The following is a 21,393-nucleotide window of genomic DNA, read 5'->3' on the forward strand; positions in this document are numbered from 1 at the left end:
GTTTATCATGTTTATTTTGCTATTATGGTTGGGTTGGGACTTATTGTTGTCATATGGGTATAGCAAGATCATTATATAGAAATTGTGTTGTATCCTTGTGGTGGAAAAAGAAAAATATGAAACAAAAAGAAAAAGGAAAAAGAAGAAAAAATCGAAAAGAAAAGAGAAAAGAAAAGAAAATTGGTTGCTTCATTTGGTTTTGTCAAGGATCAAAAGGATGGTCGTAGAGTCTAGTGCATATTTGGAGAGTAGTTTGTTAGCTCTCATGTGTTGTAAAGTTGAGATCATTTCTCTAAAGTTGGGTCCATTTGTTATTTTAAGATTTGGTTTTGGTTTTGGTTTAGCGTTGCGACTACCGTCTTAGCTCCACATATCTATAACGTGCTTTGGCACAAACCATTTCTATCCCTTTAACCCATCTGTCACCCTTATTGTCCTTGATACATGTACTTTTGTCTACATTGTGAATGCATATTAGTTGGGGAAATCTCTATCACATTAGATTGCATGCATGTTTCATAATTTGAGTGAGTGTTTCTACTTCTTTCTATCTTCACATATAACTCACCCTTACATACTTATGAGTGCATGAGTAAAATCCGCGAGAATCCGACTAATTTGTCTTGCAAGATCGAAAGGTATTTGGCATTTGTCTATAGTATGGTGACTTGAGACTTGAGCTGCGTTTTCTATTTCCCGTGCCTTTGAATTTGTTTTATTGTTATACTTTGGTCATTGCTTTGTTACAGATGAAAGCTTATCTTCTTAGCTTTCCAACGCCACGAAAATCGCTTGTTTCCGACAAGTAACGAAGAAATGGCGGCCGTTTGAAGTTCAGTGCGCGAAGCAGGAACTTAGGTTCATCGATCAACTGCAGCAAGGCTCGATCAAGGAACTTGTGTACTCGATTAACTGCAGCCAGGCTCGATCGAGGAACCAACCTAATCAATTAAACTAATTAAAATATGCAATGTCGAAAGTTGGGGTTCCTGAACTTTGGTGCCTCGATCAACTAGAGCTGGGCTCGATCGAGGAACTTGGTGACTCGATCGAGTACATTGGGGCTCGATCGAGGAACCACTTGGTTCTAGAATATTCCGCAATTTTCCTTAAGTCGGTTATGTTTTGCTATAAATACGAAAACTCGTACCCTAGTTTATTTACGCTTTATTTTCCGTAGGTTTAGTATAGTTACTCTAAAAACTCTCTAAAATACTTAGTTTAGTTTATATTTATTGTTCTTACTTCCGGATCTAAGCATTCCTTTATTACGGTATCAATCTTTCTTTAATAATTATTCTATCATTATTGTTCATCTTATTATGTTCTTAATTATGCCTTCTTATATTGTTATTTTTGTTATTATAATTAGTATGAGTAGCTAAGTTTATTATCTAGGGTGAAAGGAGATCTAGATTGTTAGAAAAGGGATTATTATGAATTGATTGTTAAATTGTTTTCTATTGTTGTTCAATTATTGTTCTACTTCTAAATAGTTGATTACTAATCAGAATTGATTAATTAGTATCGCATAAACTAAGATTATCACCGACATGGTTAAGACTAATATAGGCCACGATAATTGAATTAGACCGACTTAATGATAGCGATTGCATGTTAAGTTAGATCTAAAAAGACATTAGAATCAACCGATCATATGACTTTCAACAATATAAATTGCTCAATCAATGAATTAAATCATACCCTTTGATGACTACCTAGTGAACCCGAATCCCTAGACTCTTTAGTATTATTGGTAATTTGGTATTCATCTTTTATTTACTTTGCAATTAGCTGTTAGAAATAAAATCAAACAAACCCCCACAATTGGTTACCTTAAGACACTCTAAACATCAACAAACTATGTAATCACCGCCCCCCTGCGGATTCGACCCTGTCTTACCGCTAGCTATCTTGTTAGTAGTAATATAGGATTTATTTTGACTAAGGAAAACGACTGAAAATAACCTTGTCAGCGGGGATCTGCCATGGTTGATTCCTGCTGCCTGACGCCTCCTGTGAATGCTCTACTACCGGGGCATGGCTTCCACCTTCTGCGCTTGTTGGCGTGTTTGCTTGTTGCTTCATGAGATCTATCTGTGCCCAGAGCTCCCTGTTCCTTTTTTTTGCTTGGGCTTCTGCCTTCCTCAGGTCTTCCCGCATGCCGTCTATTGCCTTCCGCAGATTGTTCATGCCGTTAAGCAAGGTATGTATTGGACTTGGTGGTGGGGTGAGATGCACGCCTCCCGGCCCCTTATCTAACTTAGAATATGATCCTGCAGTGGGAGTCTTGGGAGGTAAGGTGACATTGGCCAAGGGTGTGACTCTCGACGTGTGTCCGGACGCCTGAGCTTGAGTCGTTGACGCCGGATTCTGGATGGGGTTTGGTGGTATCAGCGGCGGCTGGCTACCTCCCGACCCAGTTGGTGATGCTGATGTTTCGTTCTTACTTCCGTCCATTATGTGCCGAGTAATTAACGATGACGACCACTATGCCCCACGGTGGGCGCCAAACTGTTTTGGTATTTTTCTACCGAACTAAGTTAAATTAGGTCAAAGTGGTCTTATGCGTTATTTGAGGAATTAACGACATAAGTATGGTTGATACGTAAGTAAATAGAGACGTAAATAAGAGATTAACACAAGAGCTTTGGTGGCGCGGAAAACCCAATTTGGGAAACGACCGCGGGAAGGGGACGATACCCTTCCAAGGATTGCACTAGCTTTTGTAATATGGAGGACGAATATAACAATGGCGGTACGGCTTATTTAGCTAGTACAATGTCTAGGTTTTGATATATGAATGAATGTCTTTTCTCCCTTTCTTCGCCTTATATATAGGACCCAACCCCTAGTAGGGTTTAGGTTGCTTGCATGATAAGTTAGCCGAATAACACCCTAGATGGGCTTCTCCTGCTGCTGGGTTACAGGCTTATAGCTAGCTAGCTGAGGCCCAATGCTCTTTGATCTGCCACCGGCCCACCTGGTCCCTCCTTGCTTACGGGCTCCTCAAGGCTGCCAGGTTATTTTGCCCAATTCGTCCCTCTTACTCCCCCTAATGAACCAGTTTTCTCCTTGGCCCAATATGTAGATTTTGGCCTAAACAACTACGAGTATATTTTACATCATTATCATTGTTTTTTTTTTTTATCGATAAATAAGACGTCATTGCAAGAAAATTCTCGACTACTATAGGCCACATAAGTTCCACATCAACACTAACTACTAACTACCACTAAACTACGTGTCAACTTTTATACTACTCCTTTCCCATCTTTCCCTCCGTCTCTCGCATAACATAATCCAAACATAACCAAAAAATGTACATGTACACGTTGAGGTCCTCATCGTTTCAATTTCTTCTCTTCTTACAGAAACTTGCACATCCATCAAAACCCACTTCATTTCTCAGCAATCCCACCCAAAATAACATGATGAACAACTCAATGATGACATCAACCTCAAAATCTGTACCAATTCAAGTTAGAAACATGTCAACAAATTCAGTAGTGTATAATGTTCCAAGTGTAACAGACCCAAATGAGATGGATGACATTGCAGGGAAAACATTTCAGAGATACTCCCTTTCTTCGGCGGTGTCGACCAAGGTTAAGAGGGATGGTAAAGGCGTTTGCATTGTATGGTTTCGGAATGATTTGAGAGTATTGGATAATGAGGCCTTGTTTATGGCTTGGAATTCCTCTCAGACTGTTTTGCCTGTTTATTGTCTTGATCCCAGGCTTTTCGGGACTACTCATTCTTTCGGGTTTCCCAAAGCTGGAGGTATGTATGAATGAATGTCTTGTTTGTCTTGTGATTGAGTTCGTTTCTTGTGCATTAGATTTTAGTTGATACGGTACCAAAGCTGTATCTGAACGGAGATTCTAAGTTTTGAGCACTGGTTTTCGACAGGATTAAGAGCAAAGTTTCTCATAGAATGTTTGATGGACTTGAGAAAGAATTTGCGAAAGCACGGCCTTGATCTGCTTATTAGACATGGAAAGCCAGAAGAAATTCTGCCTGTTATAGCCACCACATTTGGAGCTCACACAGTTAAGAAAACTTGCAATTTTATAAAAAGAAATGACCAGTTGTAATACAGTAGATTGATTTTAAACCAATTTGATGTAGTTTGTCTGACATATTCAATTCAACAGATATATGCACAGACTGAAACTTGCAGTGAGGAGGTAAACATTGAGATTCGGGTTCAGAAAGGCCTGCACAAATTATTGGACCAATCCACAGCCCAAAACGGAGCAAAAGCGACTAAGCTGAAACTCGTCTGGGATTCGACTCTCTATCATTTAGATGATCTTCCCTTTGATGCTCATGACTTACCTGATGTCTACACCCAATTCCGAAAGGCGAGGTTTTTATATTGACTGTTAATATGTTGGTATAGTACAAGTCTTTCCCTTCTTGGGGATTAATAATTACATGTTGGGTCTAATAGTCTGTAGAATCCAAGTGCAAAATCAGAGGATGCATCAAGATTCCTGCATCACTTGGACCGCCACCTGAAATTGAGGATTGGGGTGCCATTCCTTCTGTCGACCAGCTTGGGTTACACTACGAAAAGGCATGTTACTGAAATTACAGAAGCATAAGTCTTAATACATTCATCTGCGATTATGACACCACATATAAATCATGAAATTTACCCACCTTTTGCTACGTTTCAGGCTGATAGAGGGCTGGTGATTATTGGAGGTGAAAGTGCATCACTGTGCAGAGTCCATGAATATTTCTGGAAAAAGGTTAGAGGCATTGGTTTTGTCAATATTAGATTTAGTATTAAGTGCCTCGAGAGCTCCCATTGTACATGCTCTTGAAGAACCTCTATTGTACATGCTCTCATGAGTTGGAATTTTCCATGTCTAGGATCTTGTAAAGACATACAAGGAGACGAGGAACGGAATGCTGGGAGCAGATTACTCAACCAAGTTTTCTCCATGGCTAGCAACCGGAAGTTTGTCTCCACGTTTCATATATGAAGAGGTTAAAATTTGGCCATATTTTTCCGGGTATTTAAGTCCTTTTATAGCCTCAAGCTCAGGTTTTCTTGTTTACATGTTTACAGGTGAAGAGATACGAGAGCGAAAGGGTGGCAAATGATTCAACATACTGGTAAATGGTTATGACAGTCATTCCTACTTATTTCAAGTGAAAAATGATGTTTGCTTCTAAAGTTACTCTTTAAATTTCCAGGGTCTTGTTCGAGCTGATATGGAGAGATTACTTCAGGTTTCTGTCAATCAAATGCGGGAACTCAATTTTCCATTTAGGTAAAATACTTAATCCTTCCATTCTAGTTCTCCACTGTCAGTCTGTCAAATTTGTTGATCACTGCTTTCCATTGTTTTATACCAGTTCCATTATTAGCTCATCATTTAGTGCGACTTAAGACCATTGTATGGTTGTAATTGTGAAACAGATGTCTCTCCGGGTACTTAAATGATAACCTTGTTGGGTATGTGGGATGATATGAATTCGTTTCACTTGACACTCATACGACAGTCTTAAAGCGAGTTATCTGTATTAGCTCCTCTGTGGTGCATGATCTGAATGTAGCCGATTTTGCTGTTGCGTTTGGTTAGGTGGGCCTAGGAAATTAGATTACAAATGGAGCCAGGACAGCACTTTGTTTGAATCATGGAAGGCAGGCAAGACAGGGTAGGTGAAGCATATCCCATGCTTGAGTTTGTGATCAGTTGTGGTAACACAAATTCTCAAACGAAACGGATCTTAGATAATATTTCGACCGACTGTTTTTTTATCAATAACCTTAATCAAACCTTACTAATTGCACGGCTCAACATTTTGAAGGTACCCATTGGTAGATGCAAATATGAAGGAACTAGCAGCTACAGGATTCATGTCTAACCGAGGTAGGCAGGTAATTTATTCATTCTCTTTCACAGTTTCACTCCTGCAATTTCCCAAGTATCATGTTTACAAACTGAAGATAGGTTGTGAATTTTTGTCAATAGATTGTGTGTTCATTTCTAGTTCGGGATATGGGAATCGACTGGAGGATGGGAGCTGAATGGTTCGAGTCATGCCTCCTCGATTATGATCCTTGTTCCAATTACGGCAATTGGACTTATGGAGCTGGTATTCCATTTTTCCTTGTTCATCATTTAATCTTTATTTAAACAACCAGGCTTAGCTTTCATATGTGTTATCGTATGTTTCGTAACGTCTTATGAATAGTCTAGCTCTCATATCACCATTTTTGTATGCAGGAGTTGGTAATGATCCTAGAGAAGATCGATATTTCAGCATCCCTAAACAGGTGCTCCTCTTTTTAAGCCTCGGTCCTAATTTATCTCAATTCTATTCCAGAAAAGTTCTGTTATAAAACGGTCTTATAAGTTCATGTAATCATTACATACGTTGAATGTCAATTTTCAATTAATGAATGTCAATTTTCAATTAATAATAAACTGAAAATTAGTGAAAACATTGATTAGTGCTACTGATTGTTGTAGAACTTTGGTTTTAATTTCAGGCAAAAGTGTATGATCCTGAAGGTGAGTATGTAACCTACTGGTTGCCGGAGCTAAAACGACTCCCTAAGGACAAACGCCATTTTCCGGGATTCGCTTATCTTAAACCCATTGTGCCACTAAAGTATGGGAACACATATAAACAGGGTAGTCAGGAAGCTGGCTCTTCAAGAAAGCCGAACAGACAAAGCAGGTCAAGAAATACGTCATATACGCAATGAAGGATGCAGACGGAATAAGTATTGTAGTAGAATTTAGAAATAGAAGATGAGATTGAGATTCTTTTTAAAGTCTCCTGAAGCCGTGATTTCCTTTCTCCGATGTTAGCATGACGAATTGACTCCTTGTTCATAGGTGATGCACATTTTGGGAGTCGAATATTGTTAGGCACTGACGAACTGTTCTTGCTCTCGGCTCTGAGGCAACCTTTGTTGCAGATTTGTGGGGTTGAACTCGTGTAACTTTCGATATGAAGATTGCAACTTTTAGATAAAAAAAAATGGAGATATAGCACATCGTTGCTTTATCAATCGTTATTTGGCGGAAAGTGATTTTGTACCACACACTAGCCTCCCGTTATTTTCCTTTATTAATCTTAGGATTTTTTGTTACACAATCTTTAAAATAAGGTAAAGATATTTTCAAACACCACATTTTAAAAAAAAAGTTTGTAAACTCAACCTTTAATAAAATATTTTTGTCAAACACGACTTTTTGGCCGGATTCCGACAACTTAAATAATTTCTTGATCATTTTCAATGGGGTGACTTTCAGTCGATATTTGAGATAGCAAACGAAGTCGGTTTGAGGTGTTCTTGGACTCGTTGAAAAGGTGGGAGTACAGGATTTTCAGGGGTTATCAATACAGTGGTCAAAGGTGGCTTATGTGAAGCATTTCCGGTCACTTAAGTGTTTCGCGCGTGAGAAACTATTTTGACTTTTCTGTTTTGTTTTTCCCTCCAATTCACTCTCCTCGAACCACCACTTGCAACCAACAACCACCAGAAATAATACAACTACGACCTACCTTGCACTCCCCTCTACCTACAAAACAAATTTCAGACCAAAAAAAGCATCATAATCCCATTAAAAGACCCACGAAAAACCCCCGCGCCACCCGTTATAATCACATAAAAGCAACCCTGTCTGACCAGCCTTAATTTACACCCCAATCAACCCCACATAAGGCCACCTTTGACCATCGTGTTAACAACCCCTGTAAAGCCTATACTCCCACCTTTCTAATGAGTCCAAGAACACCTCAAACCGACATCAATTGTTATCTCAAATATCGACTGAAAGTCACCCCATTGCAAGTGGTCAGGAAGTTGTTGAAATCCAGCCAAAAAGTCGTGTTTGACAAAAAAATTTGGGAGATGATCCCGCGCATAAGTTTACTATATCCCGCACATTTTTCTGTCTTATTCTGAATTTACCCCTCTCATTTCTCACTCTAATTTATCACTCTCACAAAGGGAGAAATTAAATCCCCAAAAAAAATTATGTAACCCTAACATCCAATTGCCAACAACCCCTCCCCCACCCCTACCACCGCCGACCACCCCTCACCGCCTCCAACCCCGCGCCAATCACCCCTCCTCGCCACCATAACCGCGCCGACCACCCTCTCCCCAACATTTTTGTCGCCTCAACTCAGCCGCAATCATCATCATTCGATCCACCTTCATGCTTCAGCTACAAAGGTGTTGGATCGACAACAGGGTTGGGATGAGGTTGACGGCGGGGCGCTGGAGGTGGGCGCCTAAGGCAGGCGGCCAGTGCTAGTGAGGGTGATTGGAGCTGTTGGAAGGGGTGTCGGGGGATTAAGGAATTGTGGGTTTTTTTTTAAGGGTAGTGGTGGAAAAAACAGGTAAAATGTGTTGGATTAAGTAAAATGACGTGTTGGATTTAGCAATTACGAACATTTTTTATTAAAGGTTGTGTTTGACAAACTATTTTTTTAAAGGTGGTGTTTGAAAATATCTTTTTGTTAAAGGTTGTGTTTGATAAAAAAAAAACTCATATTCTTATTTAATAGGATTAATTGATAAAAATACTCTAAACTATGCGTGTACTGCTCCAAATACTCCAAACTTTATTTTAACTACCTATAAAATCAACTAATACCCCTATTCGCTTTTATTACAATATGTGACCGGTTACCTGCTAAGCGGGTGAATAAATTCCTAACTCTCGTCTAACTCCTGTTTTTCTTTTCATTTCTTTGTTGAGCTTTTCACGTAATCAAAGTAATCACCATTCAAGCTCTCTCTTTCCTCTCCAACACAAAACTCCATTGATGCTCTTCACCAATGCCATGGATGACCGCATCATCTCTTCTCACAACTCTCTATAAACTCCTAATACCTTTCATCACACCAAATCCCTCAAATCCATCATCTTCATATATCGAAAACCCTAATTTGATCAATTATCACAATCAACAACTTAAAATTCAAATTTTCGTTGGAAAATATGGATTTGGAGCAAAAACAAATTGATTTAGTCAATCAATTTGTGAAAGAAGCGTCGGAAAGCAAGGGTTCTTCCTTCTCTTCCATTATCATTGATGGTATTAATCAAATATGTGCTCAAATTTGAGAACGGATAAAGGAGGTTGACAAGCTAATTCATTTCCAGATTTGGGAAAAATAGGAAGAAGAAATTGATTCATTTCCAGATCTGGAAAAGTTGCAGACAAGAGGTGATGAGAGTACGATATTAGAGTGATGTCTGTTTAATGGAAAAATGTGCTCAATTTAATGGGTGCAAAATTGTGTTCGTTTGATTGTGAATATTGATGATGAATATTTGTTTGATAAAAAGAAATTATGATTATAGGTGTATTATAATGATTTCTTGGTGAGATTATAATGTACAAATCCAAGTTACAATTTTAGGTGAGATAAATTAGTCTTTAGATGGAAGATAGATAAAATTTGTTAAAAAGAAGAAGGTGAAGAATGGAGAAAGAAGAAAGAAGGGGTGAAGAAAGAAGATGAAGACTATAAGGAAGAAGATGAAGATTAATCAATGTGGGGCACTAAAAAAAACTACCTGCTACAATAAGTTAAGAAAACAACCAATTCTATTCAAAGTCAATGGTAATACTAGTTGGTTTTATTGGTAGTTAAAATAAAGGTTGGAGTATTTTGAGCAGCATACCCATAGTTCAGAGTACTGAGTATTCATATCAATTAATCCTACTTCCTCCCATCCAGACCAAAGGTTACAGTTGCTTTTTGGCACTATTCATGGTCGTATGGAATTTTTGATATTATTCTTAATCTATAAGACAAAATATAGTCATGTGAGATCTTGTTTGATTTATCGTCATGAATGCTATAAGAATATCAAATTTTTATAATTTTTAATAATGCATAACTAAAGATATGCAAGTTACAAAACGTGTCTCGGCAAGTGTGATAAAGCAACTGTAACCTTTGGTCTGGATGGGAGGAAGTATTTAATAACTGAAGTTGAACTATATCTCACAAGCACAAAAACATAAAATTGTTGGATTAGTTTGCTTCACCCTTTCTCCAGTGTGCTGTGATATGAGTAGATGATACTGTATGAAGAAAGAGAAATTTACTCATGAAACAGATGAAAACAACGGAACCTTCTAATTAGTGATAATGTCGGAAAATGATACAAAGGGGTATCCTATGGAAACTCAGAACCTGTAGCTACTGTAACCTCCTCCGAAGGAACTGTAGCCTCCCCCAAGACTTTGGCTTGCATAAGATGGATATGGAGTGTCCGAAAGCTCCGAGTAGGTTGAACTCAGGCGTCGTTCAGGTTCGCCATAAATGTTCGCTCCAGTCAGTGATCTGTGACCATTGATTGACTCCTGCACAAAAAGATAGGATAACTGATACAAGGTCGCAAAGATCCTTCAATCTCCATATAACCAATCAAAAACAAACGATATACAGAAGAGTTACAATAAAGAGCAAGACTAGGATGCCGATCTACACAGCCATACCAGTGGGTCTAAACCACAAAACCACGATTTCTGATTGACTGATCCCTACTTCTTAATAAAGAAACTTCAAAACTAAGGAAATGCAGAGTTTAGTGAATCATTTTGCTTGGTTCCACCATCCACAGCTCAAGGATTACATACAAACTATTTGACCCCATTGAGTGAAAAATGTGCTTGTGAGTTGATAACAGCTACGTTTTAACCCCAAAAAAATACAGTATAACAGACCAGGACACAGATTTTAGTTTGGGAGGGCACAATTTTTTTTTTCTCTGGATGATTGTTAAGTTATTGTACTTATTTCCTAAGGCCGCATGCCCGCATGTTCCGCAACTATAACTATAAATCGCTACTTAACACTTTCTATTCTTTAAAATTGTCGATTTTTGAAAATTATTCTTGCATATTTTGACTTTTGGACATATTCAAAAAGTAGAAATGAAATAGTATTTTTTGGGTTACGTTAATTTGGGGCAAACTATTCAATTGCCGTTGAACCAACTTAACATAATAAACGAATTATATTATATGGAAAAATAAGATGAAATGAAAAGTTGGGAATAGTAACTGTGTGTCTAAAAGTGTAGGAAAAAGGGGAAAAAGCAGGCATTTATGAAAATAAATTGTATTTTAGAGGAGTTGAACCCCCAATCTTGGGTGGCTGCCAAGTTACACTTTAACATCTTCTCAAGCACCACTAAACCAAGGCATTTTTTGTGAAATTGGTAAGGCATAAATTAATCTTATTCCTTGACTTGGGGCAGGCACATGCCTACCCTGCCTACACGCCCCGTCTGCCCCTGTAACAGACCTTTGAATCAAGAACTAGACAGGAGAAGGTAGAAACCTGGATAAGTTGTTGAGCAGTCTGAACCTGAGTTGCTGTGCCTTTGATTTCTACAATGATCTCATGACCTTGGCCATGGCTTTCTTGTATCGTTAGCACTGCACCACTTGAACTGCGAATTCGCGCGATATTTGTTCCAGCAACTCCAATGATGTCTTCAGCGTAGGAAAGCGGTATTTGCATGGTTTGTGTCACCTGAATTAGTTTCAAAGTCAAGGGAGTTGATACGTAGTTACTGGAAAAATAAGGCACTGAGTGAGAACATTTAATGCTAAATTTCACTTTATAAACATCAGCATAAGTACTCAGTAGTCAAGCAGAAATGTAACATAATAAGGGTTTGTCATTCACTAACTAGTCCATCTAGCCAGAGAGCCAGACGCAAATGCTGATAACAAGAATCTCAGTCAGGAGACCCTTGTTATGAAACGGAAAGTCATTTACATTACTTAAATAATGATCCACCGGGAACAAAAAGGACAGATGAAATTGTGATAATGGTACCCGTATCTCTAATTTTCCCAAATACAATATCCAGCTCCAAATGTTAAAAAGATCAGAGGAAGACACATCCCAGGAAAAATGACGATTTTCTAGGAAGCCTTATCCTACAGATGCTCTAGAAACACCATAAATAGCTACTCCCTCCACTTTACTCAATTAGACCCATTTCAAAATTTCCACAATCACATGATTGAGTAAATGGGATAATTAAAAATATTAGAGTGGGCGCTTCACTGTAATTTTGGGCGCTTACTTCCGTAGAAAGTACCCGAACAGGGAAGCAGAGCGCAAAGGGCAGCAACATAATTCACAGGAACAATGCTTAAGAATTATACTTGAGCAGATTAAAATTGTTAAAACTTTATAAGTGAGGATACACTAAAGAGGACGCAAATTGGCGATGCGCATAAACAAGAGTCTCCAAGCAGGTGACATTAGCGTCTCAAGATATCACAAGTAATATTATCTTACTTTGATACTTTATTCAATGGACATCAAGAACAAGGTTTTGGGGATGTAGAGGTAACACCAAGCATGGTTAATCGGGAATTTGTGCGTAGAATACAAAAGAGTGAAGTTAGAAAGGCGTTAAGAAAGATGGGGTCAAAGAAAGCAGAGGGACCGGATGGTATACCCATAGAAGTTTGGAGGTGCTTCGGGGAGAAAGGGATTGAATGGGTAACCATGCTCTTCAACAAGATTTGGAGGAGCAACAAGATGCCATCAGCTTGGAGGAGAAGCACTCTTGTCCCTTTGTACAAGAACAAAGGGGATGTTCAAGAGTGTTCCAATTATCGGGGAATTAAACTTATGAGTCATACGATAAAGTTATGGGAGCGGATAATCGAGCAAATGCTTAGGAGATGTGTAGACATCTCGGATAACCAATTTGGATTTATGCCTGGGAGATCGACTATGGATGCGATTTATATCATGAGACAGTTGATGGAACACCATCGGGACAAGAAGAAAGACTTGCATATGGTTTTTATTGACTTGGAAAAGGCATATGATAGGGTACCGAGAGAAGTACTTTGGTGGGCTTTGACGAGAAAGGGTGTGTCTCGAAAATATATTGACCTCATAAAGGACATGTATGAAGGGGCTAGTGCAAGTGTTCGCACTAACGTTGGGAGAACGGAAGAAGTTCCCATTACCATCGGGGTGTATCAAGGTTCCGCACTTAGTCCTTTTCTCTTTGCTATAGTTATGGATAAGTTGACAAGGGATATTCAGGACGACATCCCTTGGTGTATAATGTTTGCTGATGATATTGTGTTGATTGATGAGACGAAAGAGGGGATGGAGAGAAAGTTGGAATTGTGGAGACATACTTTAGGGACTCATGGGTTTAGGCTGAGCAGGAGTAAAACCGAGTATTTGAGGTGCCGGTTCACTAACGTAGCGGGGTCGAGATCGACAGAGGTGGGGAGTATTATTTTTTATGGGAATGTTGTTGAGGGTCAAATTTCTTTAGGTATCTAGAATCTATTTTTAAAAAACATAGGGAGTTAGACGGTGATGTCGGTCACAGAATTAAAGCGAGATGGTTGAAATGGAAGAGTGCTTCAGGGTTTTTATGCGATAAAGATATGCCCCAAAGATTAAAGGGAAAATTTTATCGCACGGCAATTAGGCCTGCCTTACTTTACGGTTCCGAGTGTTGGGCCGTGAAACACTTTCACATTCTAAAGATGAGTGTGGCGGAGATGCGTATGTTGAGGTGGATGTGCGGACATACAAGGAAAGATCGTTTAAGGAATGAGGTGATTAGGGAAAAGGTAAAAGTGGCGCCAATAGAGGACAAGATGATGGAAAACCGACTAAGATGGTTTGGCCATGTGAGAAGGAGACCTATGGACGCACTAGTGGAGGCTGGAGACTTGGAGAACAGAAAAGGTCCCTAGAGGTGGAGGAAGACCGAGACAGACATGGTTAAGAGTGATAGAACACGATATGAGATTTTTGGGGCTTGAGAAGAGTATGGTGACGGAGAGGGCACAATGGAGGGAAAGGATACATGTGGATTTTTAGTATTTGATGTTTTTTTGACATATTTAGTGTTTTTATTTAATTTAAAGAAATTAAATTATTTGTTCTTCTCATCTTTATTACACTTTTTTACCAACCACTTTCTTATATATTTTACTTGGTTTACTTTTAAGGCATTCCGGATCCTTAATTCTATTTCATTTGTCAAAATCGTTTTAATCTTTTCTTTCGATTTAAATTTTAAGTTTTTATAAAAGAAATCCGGAATTCGATTTTAAAACCTCTACTTTTCTATTCGCATTTTGAGGCGTGCGTTCACCCTTGGACGGTTCTAAAGGATGATTTATGTCAGCCGACCCCAAATCATTTTGGGATTAAGGCTCTGATGTTGTTGTTGTTGTAAAGGAGAAGGAACTAGTGTCGGCGGGAATATAGCAGATGAACTCTTCATTTCAAAACTTCGTGAACACCTCAGATATAACCATATAATCTAAGATACTGTAACTACTAGTTTCACCTCTGCACCACTGCTTGTGGGTAAGAGCTCTAATTGCATCAGAACTTGTAATTTGTAATTAACTACCCTCTCCAAATTCCAAATCCATACAAGGACAGCAACAAATTAGCCTTATTCCCAATACAATGTGGTTCGACTAACATGAACCTTCGCATGAAACTGTTCATTGAGGTACAACAGCGAAAAAGGGAGAGTTATCATGACAGTAAAGTGACTGAGATAACAGGTCACCTTTGGAGAGCATTAGCCACAAATATCTCACTGAATCCTTAAAATAAGTAAAGAGGAGAACAGGACATAATCAACCATAGATCATACTCCCCCTCTCTCGGTCATTTCTTTATGTTTACCTTATTTGGGTGTCTTAATCATTTCCTTAAATTTCCGTTTTATTCATGAGTAGGTTCTAATTCTTCTCATGTGCAAATTGTTTTTGTTTTTCTATATTTATTGAAGCATACTTTCTCTGTTATCCTCATCTTGGTGCCAAAAGTAGACGTGAAGAAATGACTGTGGAGGAGGTAGTAACTAAACTAAATGAGATCCTTAAGTATTTGCCAAAATAGAATATCAAATGTTTGTTTTGTCTCAAACGCATTAAGCCTCTAGACTAGCAGATTATACTCATTACTGTGGTGAAAAAACATTGAACGAATGTCATAAATAAACAATGCTACAAAACTGGTTTTAACTAACAAATAGATGACTAATGGAACCAAACATTCTAGCCGGATTTAAGGGGGTAAACAAGGAAACCATTCTAAAGCATATCTTAAAATAGACAATACCTGAGTGATTATAGGCGCAGCAGCACGTACAAGTTCTCTAGCATATAGAGAGCTATGGCCAAGATCTGACCCATACTGTGACAAAGTTGATCGGGTGAGTTTTGTTTCTAGGTCTACATCACGGTTAAAATAATCGCTCTTAAATGACGGACACAAATCATCTCCAGTCAATGTCTGAGATAGAGTATTGAGAGACACGTTCTGGGTCTTATCAGCCCAAACGTCAGCTGTTCTATCCTGAGAGATTCTTGCATTGTACTGCAGAAACACTGAATATTAGAACCCTGCGAAAACAGAGAAGAAAAGTAAAAATAAAAAGTAAAACTAACAACAAATAAGAGCAACTACTTACAGTTTTTTCAAATACATCCACCATACTGTGATCATGCAAGAATTTTCTCAAATGACCAAGAACCAACTCCAATGCCTTATGAACCTTAAACGCCTCACCATGTATCTCAACAATTCTTTCATCAGGGGTGGCATATGAAGGAAGTTCACCTACATGAACAAGATAAGCCTTAGAATTAAAGTAATTTGAAAACAGATTCCCTAGCATTATATAATATAGTACGGAATAAATGACGCAATGACCAAAAAATGTCGCAAAAAAGCCAATGTAAGCCAGAAATCCTTGTAACTCCTAATGCTAGATTGCTGGGTATTCAATTTCCAAAGAGGTATAAAAGCAGGTAACTGAATCAGAAATCAAATGGTGATCCAGATTCCAGTCTCGGACTCTCGGTCAGTAAATGTTGTAAAATCGAGCAAATTTTAACTTACATCACAAAACAGAACTGATACTAAGGCAGTAAGGCACCCTTAGGCGCACTGGAGACGTTTTGGACTTTTGGCTAGTGCCTAACATGGAACATAACCTAAAATGGCAAGGCATTTTATCAAGTGCCTCATTCAATGCACGCCTAAGGCACACTGGAGATGCGCTTTTTTAATCTAAGGTAAGGCTGCATAAATCTGAGCCTTTTACATTTGTGGGAGCCTTATGGCAGTGAGTTAGTGTTGTATTTGTTATTGTCGTTGATCAAATTAAAAGAACGTTAAATATAGCTATAAGCCCAAAATAATTCTCCAAGAAAAATAAATTCCATGCTAAACTATTTATAGTGAACTTTTGTATAGTACTCTCTCTATCCCGGTCAACAATTATCTATTTTCGATTTTGGGTGTATTAGTCAATTGTTATCTATTTCAATTATTGGCAAGTTGTTGCCAGCAAATTGACACAGACACCCCTATTTTCTAAAAAATTGTGGGCCATCTTCATGTGCAAGTTAGAGATTGTGGACCAACCTTACCCCGTGCTTAAAAAGTTAAAAAAAAAAAAAAAAAAAAAAAAAAAAAAGAGAGATTTCCGAACGACACGTAATAAAAATTGTGTTACGATCGACCACACTTCACAATTGAAAGCGATACCCAATTAGTGACCATCTTGCATTACTCATTTTCATCATTTGCCAAAGCAAAAGATATGAGATCCTGCAAAATACACATGGCTTTACACATACCTTCAGGTAAAATTCGCACAACAGCACCACTGCCCTCCTGTATCGTTTTAACAGTAGCCCCCTGTCGGCCAATCAGATTTGTAGCTTGCGTGGATGCTACCAATAACCTTATTGAACAGAATGCAGCTGCATCAGGTCCTAGCCCTTTATCATCACCATCTAGATCAGTGACACGCTTAAACAATCTTATAACGGCATCCATTGCTGGAGACAACGAAGCATCCAGCTCTTCCTTCCCAGATATCAAGACCTAAAGATAATCAAAGACAACAATGAGTAGGTGCTTTGAGATTTGAGAATGCAACACTCAGATCATGAACAGCCGCCTGAGAAAGAGTTCTTGTAAAAAGGAGACATACAAATAATAGGCATAGAGTTTTCACCACCACTTCCATATCCATTGGGGGAGACTTGTTGGTTTCTTTCTCTAGGGTTCTAGCTTATTATTTCATTTGAGAAGTTGCCGATATTATTGGTAATAAAATCTGAGTCAAAGAATCGAGCAGGGAGGACATACTTGCAGATAGAACAAATACACTACACACTGATAGTCAAATTCAAATTTAATCAAATACCAAATAGCTGACCTCATGACTAAGACTGTTGCTGTATTAGAGAGACAACAAAGCCCACTTTATTAAGATCAGATGCTAAAATAAAGCTGGTCCATCAGAATATGAGATCCATTACCCTCCCCCTCTCACCATACAAACAAAAGGCCATACAAGAAAATAGATAATGAATATTTATCTTTTCACCGGCACATTCATACGAAACATATATATCAAGTGATAAAAAACTAACTGATCGCCAGGTTTTTAAATAAACTTAAAAATAACAATATTACTACAATCTAGTTAAATAGGATGTAGAGCACCAAAAAAAACTAGCCACTACCTGAAACATGCGAGTATCTCCACTAGGTAAAGTTTCAATTAGGGAAGCGGTTCTTCAAGGCAATGTAAGAGATGGCGTGCAAGTACGTACACTATCTTTTTTATCAGGAAATATTAAACCACTAATATTATAACAATGTAGATTGATTTTCTCTAGAAAGACAGTGGTTGCTACTATGTCGATAGCCTTCTGCCTTACCAATTCATCTGCCTCGACCACCAGTTTATACTCTTCTACATGTAAGCAGTCTTTATAAAACCAAAACGGATATTATGGTAGATAGTTTGATTTTGAACTCAATATTTTGTTTTGCAAAACTTGTGCGCCTCATATCTATGAGGTGCACTCCTTTGCCTCGCGCATAGTGCGTTATCACCCGCCCCTCGTTGCCTCAGTGCATCTTCTGCCTTTTAAGATTATATAAGGGTTAATATCAGCCAGTAACGAAGCCATAAACCGTAGAATATGAGGACATCGTCATTTTGGTTACACTGTCGTTATTCCCTGTTATTATGGGTTCCTGAATTGTCATGTTTTTCAAATTTGCAAATTTATAATGAAAAAGATCAATTATCTAGAAAGTTCTGGTTACACTAATACGGTAATGCATGTTACTCAGACTTGTCAACATGTGGTCTAACAAGTGTCTTGACAAATGATGTAGACAAGGTTCACGACTCGTTTTGTAATTCCATTGCAACACTTTTGTTTATCAGATTTTTAAGCCTTAATTACCCTTCCCCATGTTTCTCCTTGCTCTTTATTCTTTCAGAAATCAAAGTTTTACTGCTAAAATCCTTCTGCTTTTGCCTTCTCTACCAGCCTACCTGCTCTTATTTAAGACTCCGTCCCATTTATCAAATTCTCTACATATTCCTCTTTCGGCAAGTTCAACAGATTCTTTACGTTTCCATTTTAGGAAAAACTTACCCAACTACAATTACCAACCCACGTCCCAGCCTTATTTCACTACCCTTTATCAAACATTATTCTAACTCACCTCCCATCTCATACTCATTTAAGTCAACCACCCTACCCTATCCCAACTTCCACCATCACCCACCACCACCAATCCAACGATCACCACCCACCAAATCACCAGGCCACCCATTCTCTTACCCCCACCACCGTAATCATCTTTACCACAACTCTAACTCACCACCACCTTACTCCACTAGAAAACAGGCGAAAGAACCGCCCCACCCCTCGAAAAATCTTCCACCGTCCTCAAAACGAACCCTCCACCACTCGAAAAAGTAACCCCCACCTATAGAAAACCCACCCCTACCCTCAAAACCCTAGATCTAGGATTTAATACGGGCAAGGGTTGCTTCTCCAAGGGCGGGGGACTTTTTTCGGTTGTATGGAGGTGATTTGTGTGGATGGGGGCATTTTCCGGCGGGGTGGTAGTGATTTCGGCAAATATGGGGCCTTTTCCGGCGGGGTTATGGTGGTTTCAGAGGGTACATGCTTTTTTCGGCGTGTACAAGGTGGTTTTAGGTAGAGGGCGATGGGTTTTTCCGACGGGAGGTTGGTGGTTGATTTTAGGAGGATGAGGTTGTGGATGGGGGGTTTAGTGAGACTGGAACGGTAAAAATGTAATTGGCTTGATTAATACAATTTTCCTAAATAATCTATCCAATATCAAACGTTAAAAACCTGATGGATAGGAGGGAGTACCATTAAGACTAAATTGTAGTGCTTAACACCTCTACCTCGTGAATCAGTGTCAGCATATGAGTTGTGCCAACAATTAACAAGCCAGTAAAACGGGGTGTCCAAGTAACATAGACTGACGTCAAATCACAGGCGAGCAATCGAGCAGCAAAAGTAGAGGTACTATGTCTCATATACTGAAGATGGTTTTACCCTTGCAAAATTTCCGTGAAGTAGCTATTCCATAGCCCAACGCCTAATAACTCTCCCCTTTTGTAAGGCTCTATCATTAGTGATGGAACAACTAAGTATGCTATGTCACTTGGATTATTCACTTGAAGGGCCATACCCGTGTGTCTGGAACGACAACCCAAGGTATAGATACAGAAACGTACCCTGACCCTTACCAGACCTTAAAAGATTGCACCGTTCTAATTTACTAAAGCGCAACACCAATTAACATATGAGTTGTGTCACGCATATTCCTAGCGTTCCCCTAGAAAGCGCAAAACCAATTAACATTCGCCTAAGTCCTAAAATCAGCTGTTTCGACCGAAAACAATAATACACATTCCCAAAAGAAAAAACTACCATCCAATACAACCAACCACCATTACCCAAATTAAATACTCCTTACAAAACAACACAAACCCACAAAAAGACAGTTAATTTACCAAACTACGGCGAAACAACAAAATGGCACATACCCAGAAACAAAATCTGGACAATAAGCTCAACCAATTACCGGTATTCTAACCAGATAATACACAGTTTGAACAAAAACAACCCAATACCTAAAACTAATAGAGTACAGTTTCGCCTCTAAAATCCAGCATAAAACCCCAAATTGGCACATACCTAATAATAAAAAAAACCCTAAAACAAACAATATAAATGAAATTCAATGTTTGTTTGGGAAAAAAGAGAGAAATAGAGAGGAGAAACTCACCACGCGATCAGGGGTGGAAAGAGGGGCATCAAGGACACGAACTTTGGCACGAGTATCATCACAGAGCTTCTTGATAAGCTCACCTTTACGACCAATAATGCAGCCTACTTTGACCACTGGTACTATTAACCTAAATACATTGTCACCTGGCCAACCTGCCCACTTTGACGCCACTGTGTTGGTCGTGGCTTCGGTCTTTTCAGCTTGCGCTGCATCCGTCATTGCTTTCTGTTCTGTTGTTGCCTGGTGGAGAGGAGAGAGGACGGGGGTTTGAGGGGAGTTTGGAGTTTGTCTAACCGGGGTTTATGTTTCCAAGAGGTGGAGTATAGAGATACACATGCTAAACTAGTCATTTGGATCCGGTTTCGGTTTAGGTAGCGTGATAAACGGATCAATCAAGTCGGGTTCGGGTCCGAATTTCATTGCTCTCCTTTCAAGTTTTAATCCTAAACCCGTGCTAAAGTACGATATTTTTTAGGTTTATTTTATACAGAGAAGTTTTCAATTAAATTATTTGCATAAATGAACTATTTTTTTAATTTAATGTTATAATTTACTAAATGTAATATATTAATAAGAGATAGAAAAAAAAAAATCTACTACCATGAAAAGACATTCTAAGTTAATAAGTTTTTTTATTACTAATAAAAATAAGGGTTATTTAACACAAATACTCCAAACTATAGGTTGTAACACCCCCCATGAATTGGGACACTTCGGCTATGTTTGGTAAAACTAACTGAAAAGGTAGTTAAAAACTGAAAAGCTAACTGAAACCTGAAAAGCTAACCGATAAGGTAGCTGGAAATTAGGAACTGATTGTAATACTACGGTTTTATGAGTCTCTGGGTACTCTATCGAGTGGGGCTTACTCTGTCGAGTAAGCATGTTTTGATTTACGAAACAATGTTCTGTCTGTAGGGTACTCGATCGAGTAGCCTTGGTACTCGATCGAGTATGTTAGTTACTCGATCGAGTAAGTCGGTTAACGGGTTATATCTCGACGGGTTTTGTTAATAATGCGAATTAGTATTTATATTACGCCGTCATCTTTCATAAACACTTTTTATAAACCTAATACACTCAAAAGAGATTGCAAACTACGTTGTTCTTCCTATTCGCATTATTGGCAAATCCCGGAGCTAGAGAGGTCGGATTTCATCGTTCTTTGTATCATTGTGATCCTTGCGTAAAGGGTAAGTCCTACATACCATTTT

The 21,393-nt window shown here is 38.7% G+C and overlaps 2 protein-coding genes across 3 annotated transcripts; one reads left to right on the forward strand and one right to left on the reverse strand.

Annotated features, from left to right (window-relative positions):
* The first annotated feature begins 3,250 nt into the window (after positions 1-3,250).
* Positions 3,251-7,073, forward strand: LOC141612028 (cryptochrome DASH, chloroplastic/mitochondrial). 2 transcript variants are annotated; one of them, XR_012528946.1, is made up of 13 exons: positions 3,251-3,783; positions 3,913-4,052; positions 4,158-4,367; positions 4,457-4,582; positions 4,686-4,760; positions 4,885-5,001; positions 5,084-5,130; positions 5,212-5,288; positions 5,601-5,676; positions 5,830-5,891; positions 5,994-6,117; positions 6,249-6,298; positions 6,515-7,073. XR_012528946.1 is itself a non-coding variant. In XM_074430726.1 (13 exons), the coding sequence occupies exons 1-13, from the start codon at positions 3,321-3,323 to the stop codon at positions 6,731-6,733; spliced, it is 1,794 nt and encodes a 597-aa protein (XP_074286827.1). In that variant the 5' UTR covers positions 3,253-3,320; the 3' UTR covers positions 6,734-7,073. The 2 variants fall into 2 exon arrangements, 1 of the variants encoding a protein (XP_074286827.1); XM_074430726.1 differs by having other exon boundaries at positions 3,253-3,783; positions 5,830-5,899.
* A 2,941-nt stretch (positions 7,074-10,014) lies between these two features.
* LOC141612029 (RNA-binding KH domain-containing protein PEPPER-like) lies at positions 10,015-20,503 on the reverse strand. The gene is made up of 6 exons (XM_074430727.1): positions 20,177-20,503; positions 16,675-16,924; positions 15,501-15,649; positions 15,149-15,406; positions 11,348-11,542; positions 10,015-10,365 (listed from the first exon to the last, which is right to left on the reverse strand). Exons 1-6 carry the CDS (start codon positions 20,396-20,398, stop codon positions 10,189-10,191), a joined length of 1,251 nt encoding a protein of 416 aa, XP_074286828.1. The 5' UTR covers positions 20,399-20,503; the 3' UTR covers positions 10,015-10,188.
* Between the last annotated feature and the right edge of the window lie 890 nt (positions 20,504-21,393).

This window comes from Silene latifolia, chromosome 11 (genome assembly GCF_048544455.1).
Source record: "Silene latifolia isolate original U9 population chromosome 11, ASM4854445v1, whole genome shotgun sequence".
NCBI lineage: Eukaryota > Viridiplantae > Streptophyta > Magnoliopsida > Caryophyllales > Caryophyllaceae > Silene > Silene latifolia.

Excerpts from the sequence above, each read along its gene's own strand:
- LOC141612029 (XM_074430727.1), bottom strand. The coding sequence starts at position 20,398 with ATGACGGATGCAGCGCAAGCTGAAAAGACCGAAGCCACGACCAACACA. Across the intron at positions 15,650-16,674 it reads TGTGCGAATTTTACCTGAAG|GTGAACTTCCTTCATATGCC; the intron begins GTATGTGTAAAG and ends TTGTTCATGTAG. Across the intron at positions 11,543-15,148 it reads CTGCGCCTATAATCACTCAG|GTGACACAAACCATGCAAAT; the intron begins GTATTGTCTATT and ends AAACTAATTCAG.
- LOC141612028 (XM_074430726.1), top strand. The coding sequence starts at position 3,321 with ATGTACATGTACACGTTGAGGTCCTCATCGTTTCAATTTCTTCTCTTC. Across the intron at positions 4,761-4,884 it reads ATGAATATTTCTGGAAAAAG|GATCTTGTAAAGACATACAA; the intron begins GTTAGAGGCATT and ends TTCCATGTCTAG. Across the intron at positions 6,118-6,248 it reads CAATTGGACTTATGGAGCTG|GAGTTGGTAATGATCCTAGA; the intron begins GTATTCCATTTT and ends TTTTGTATGCAG.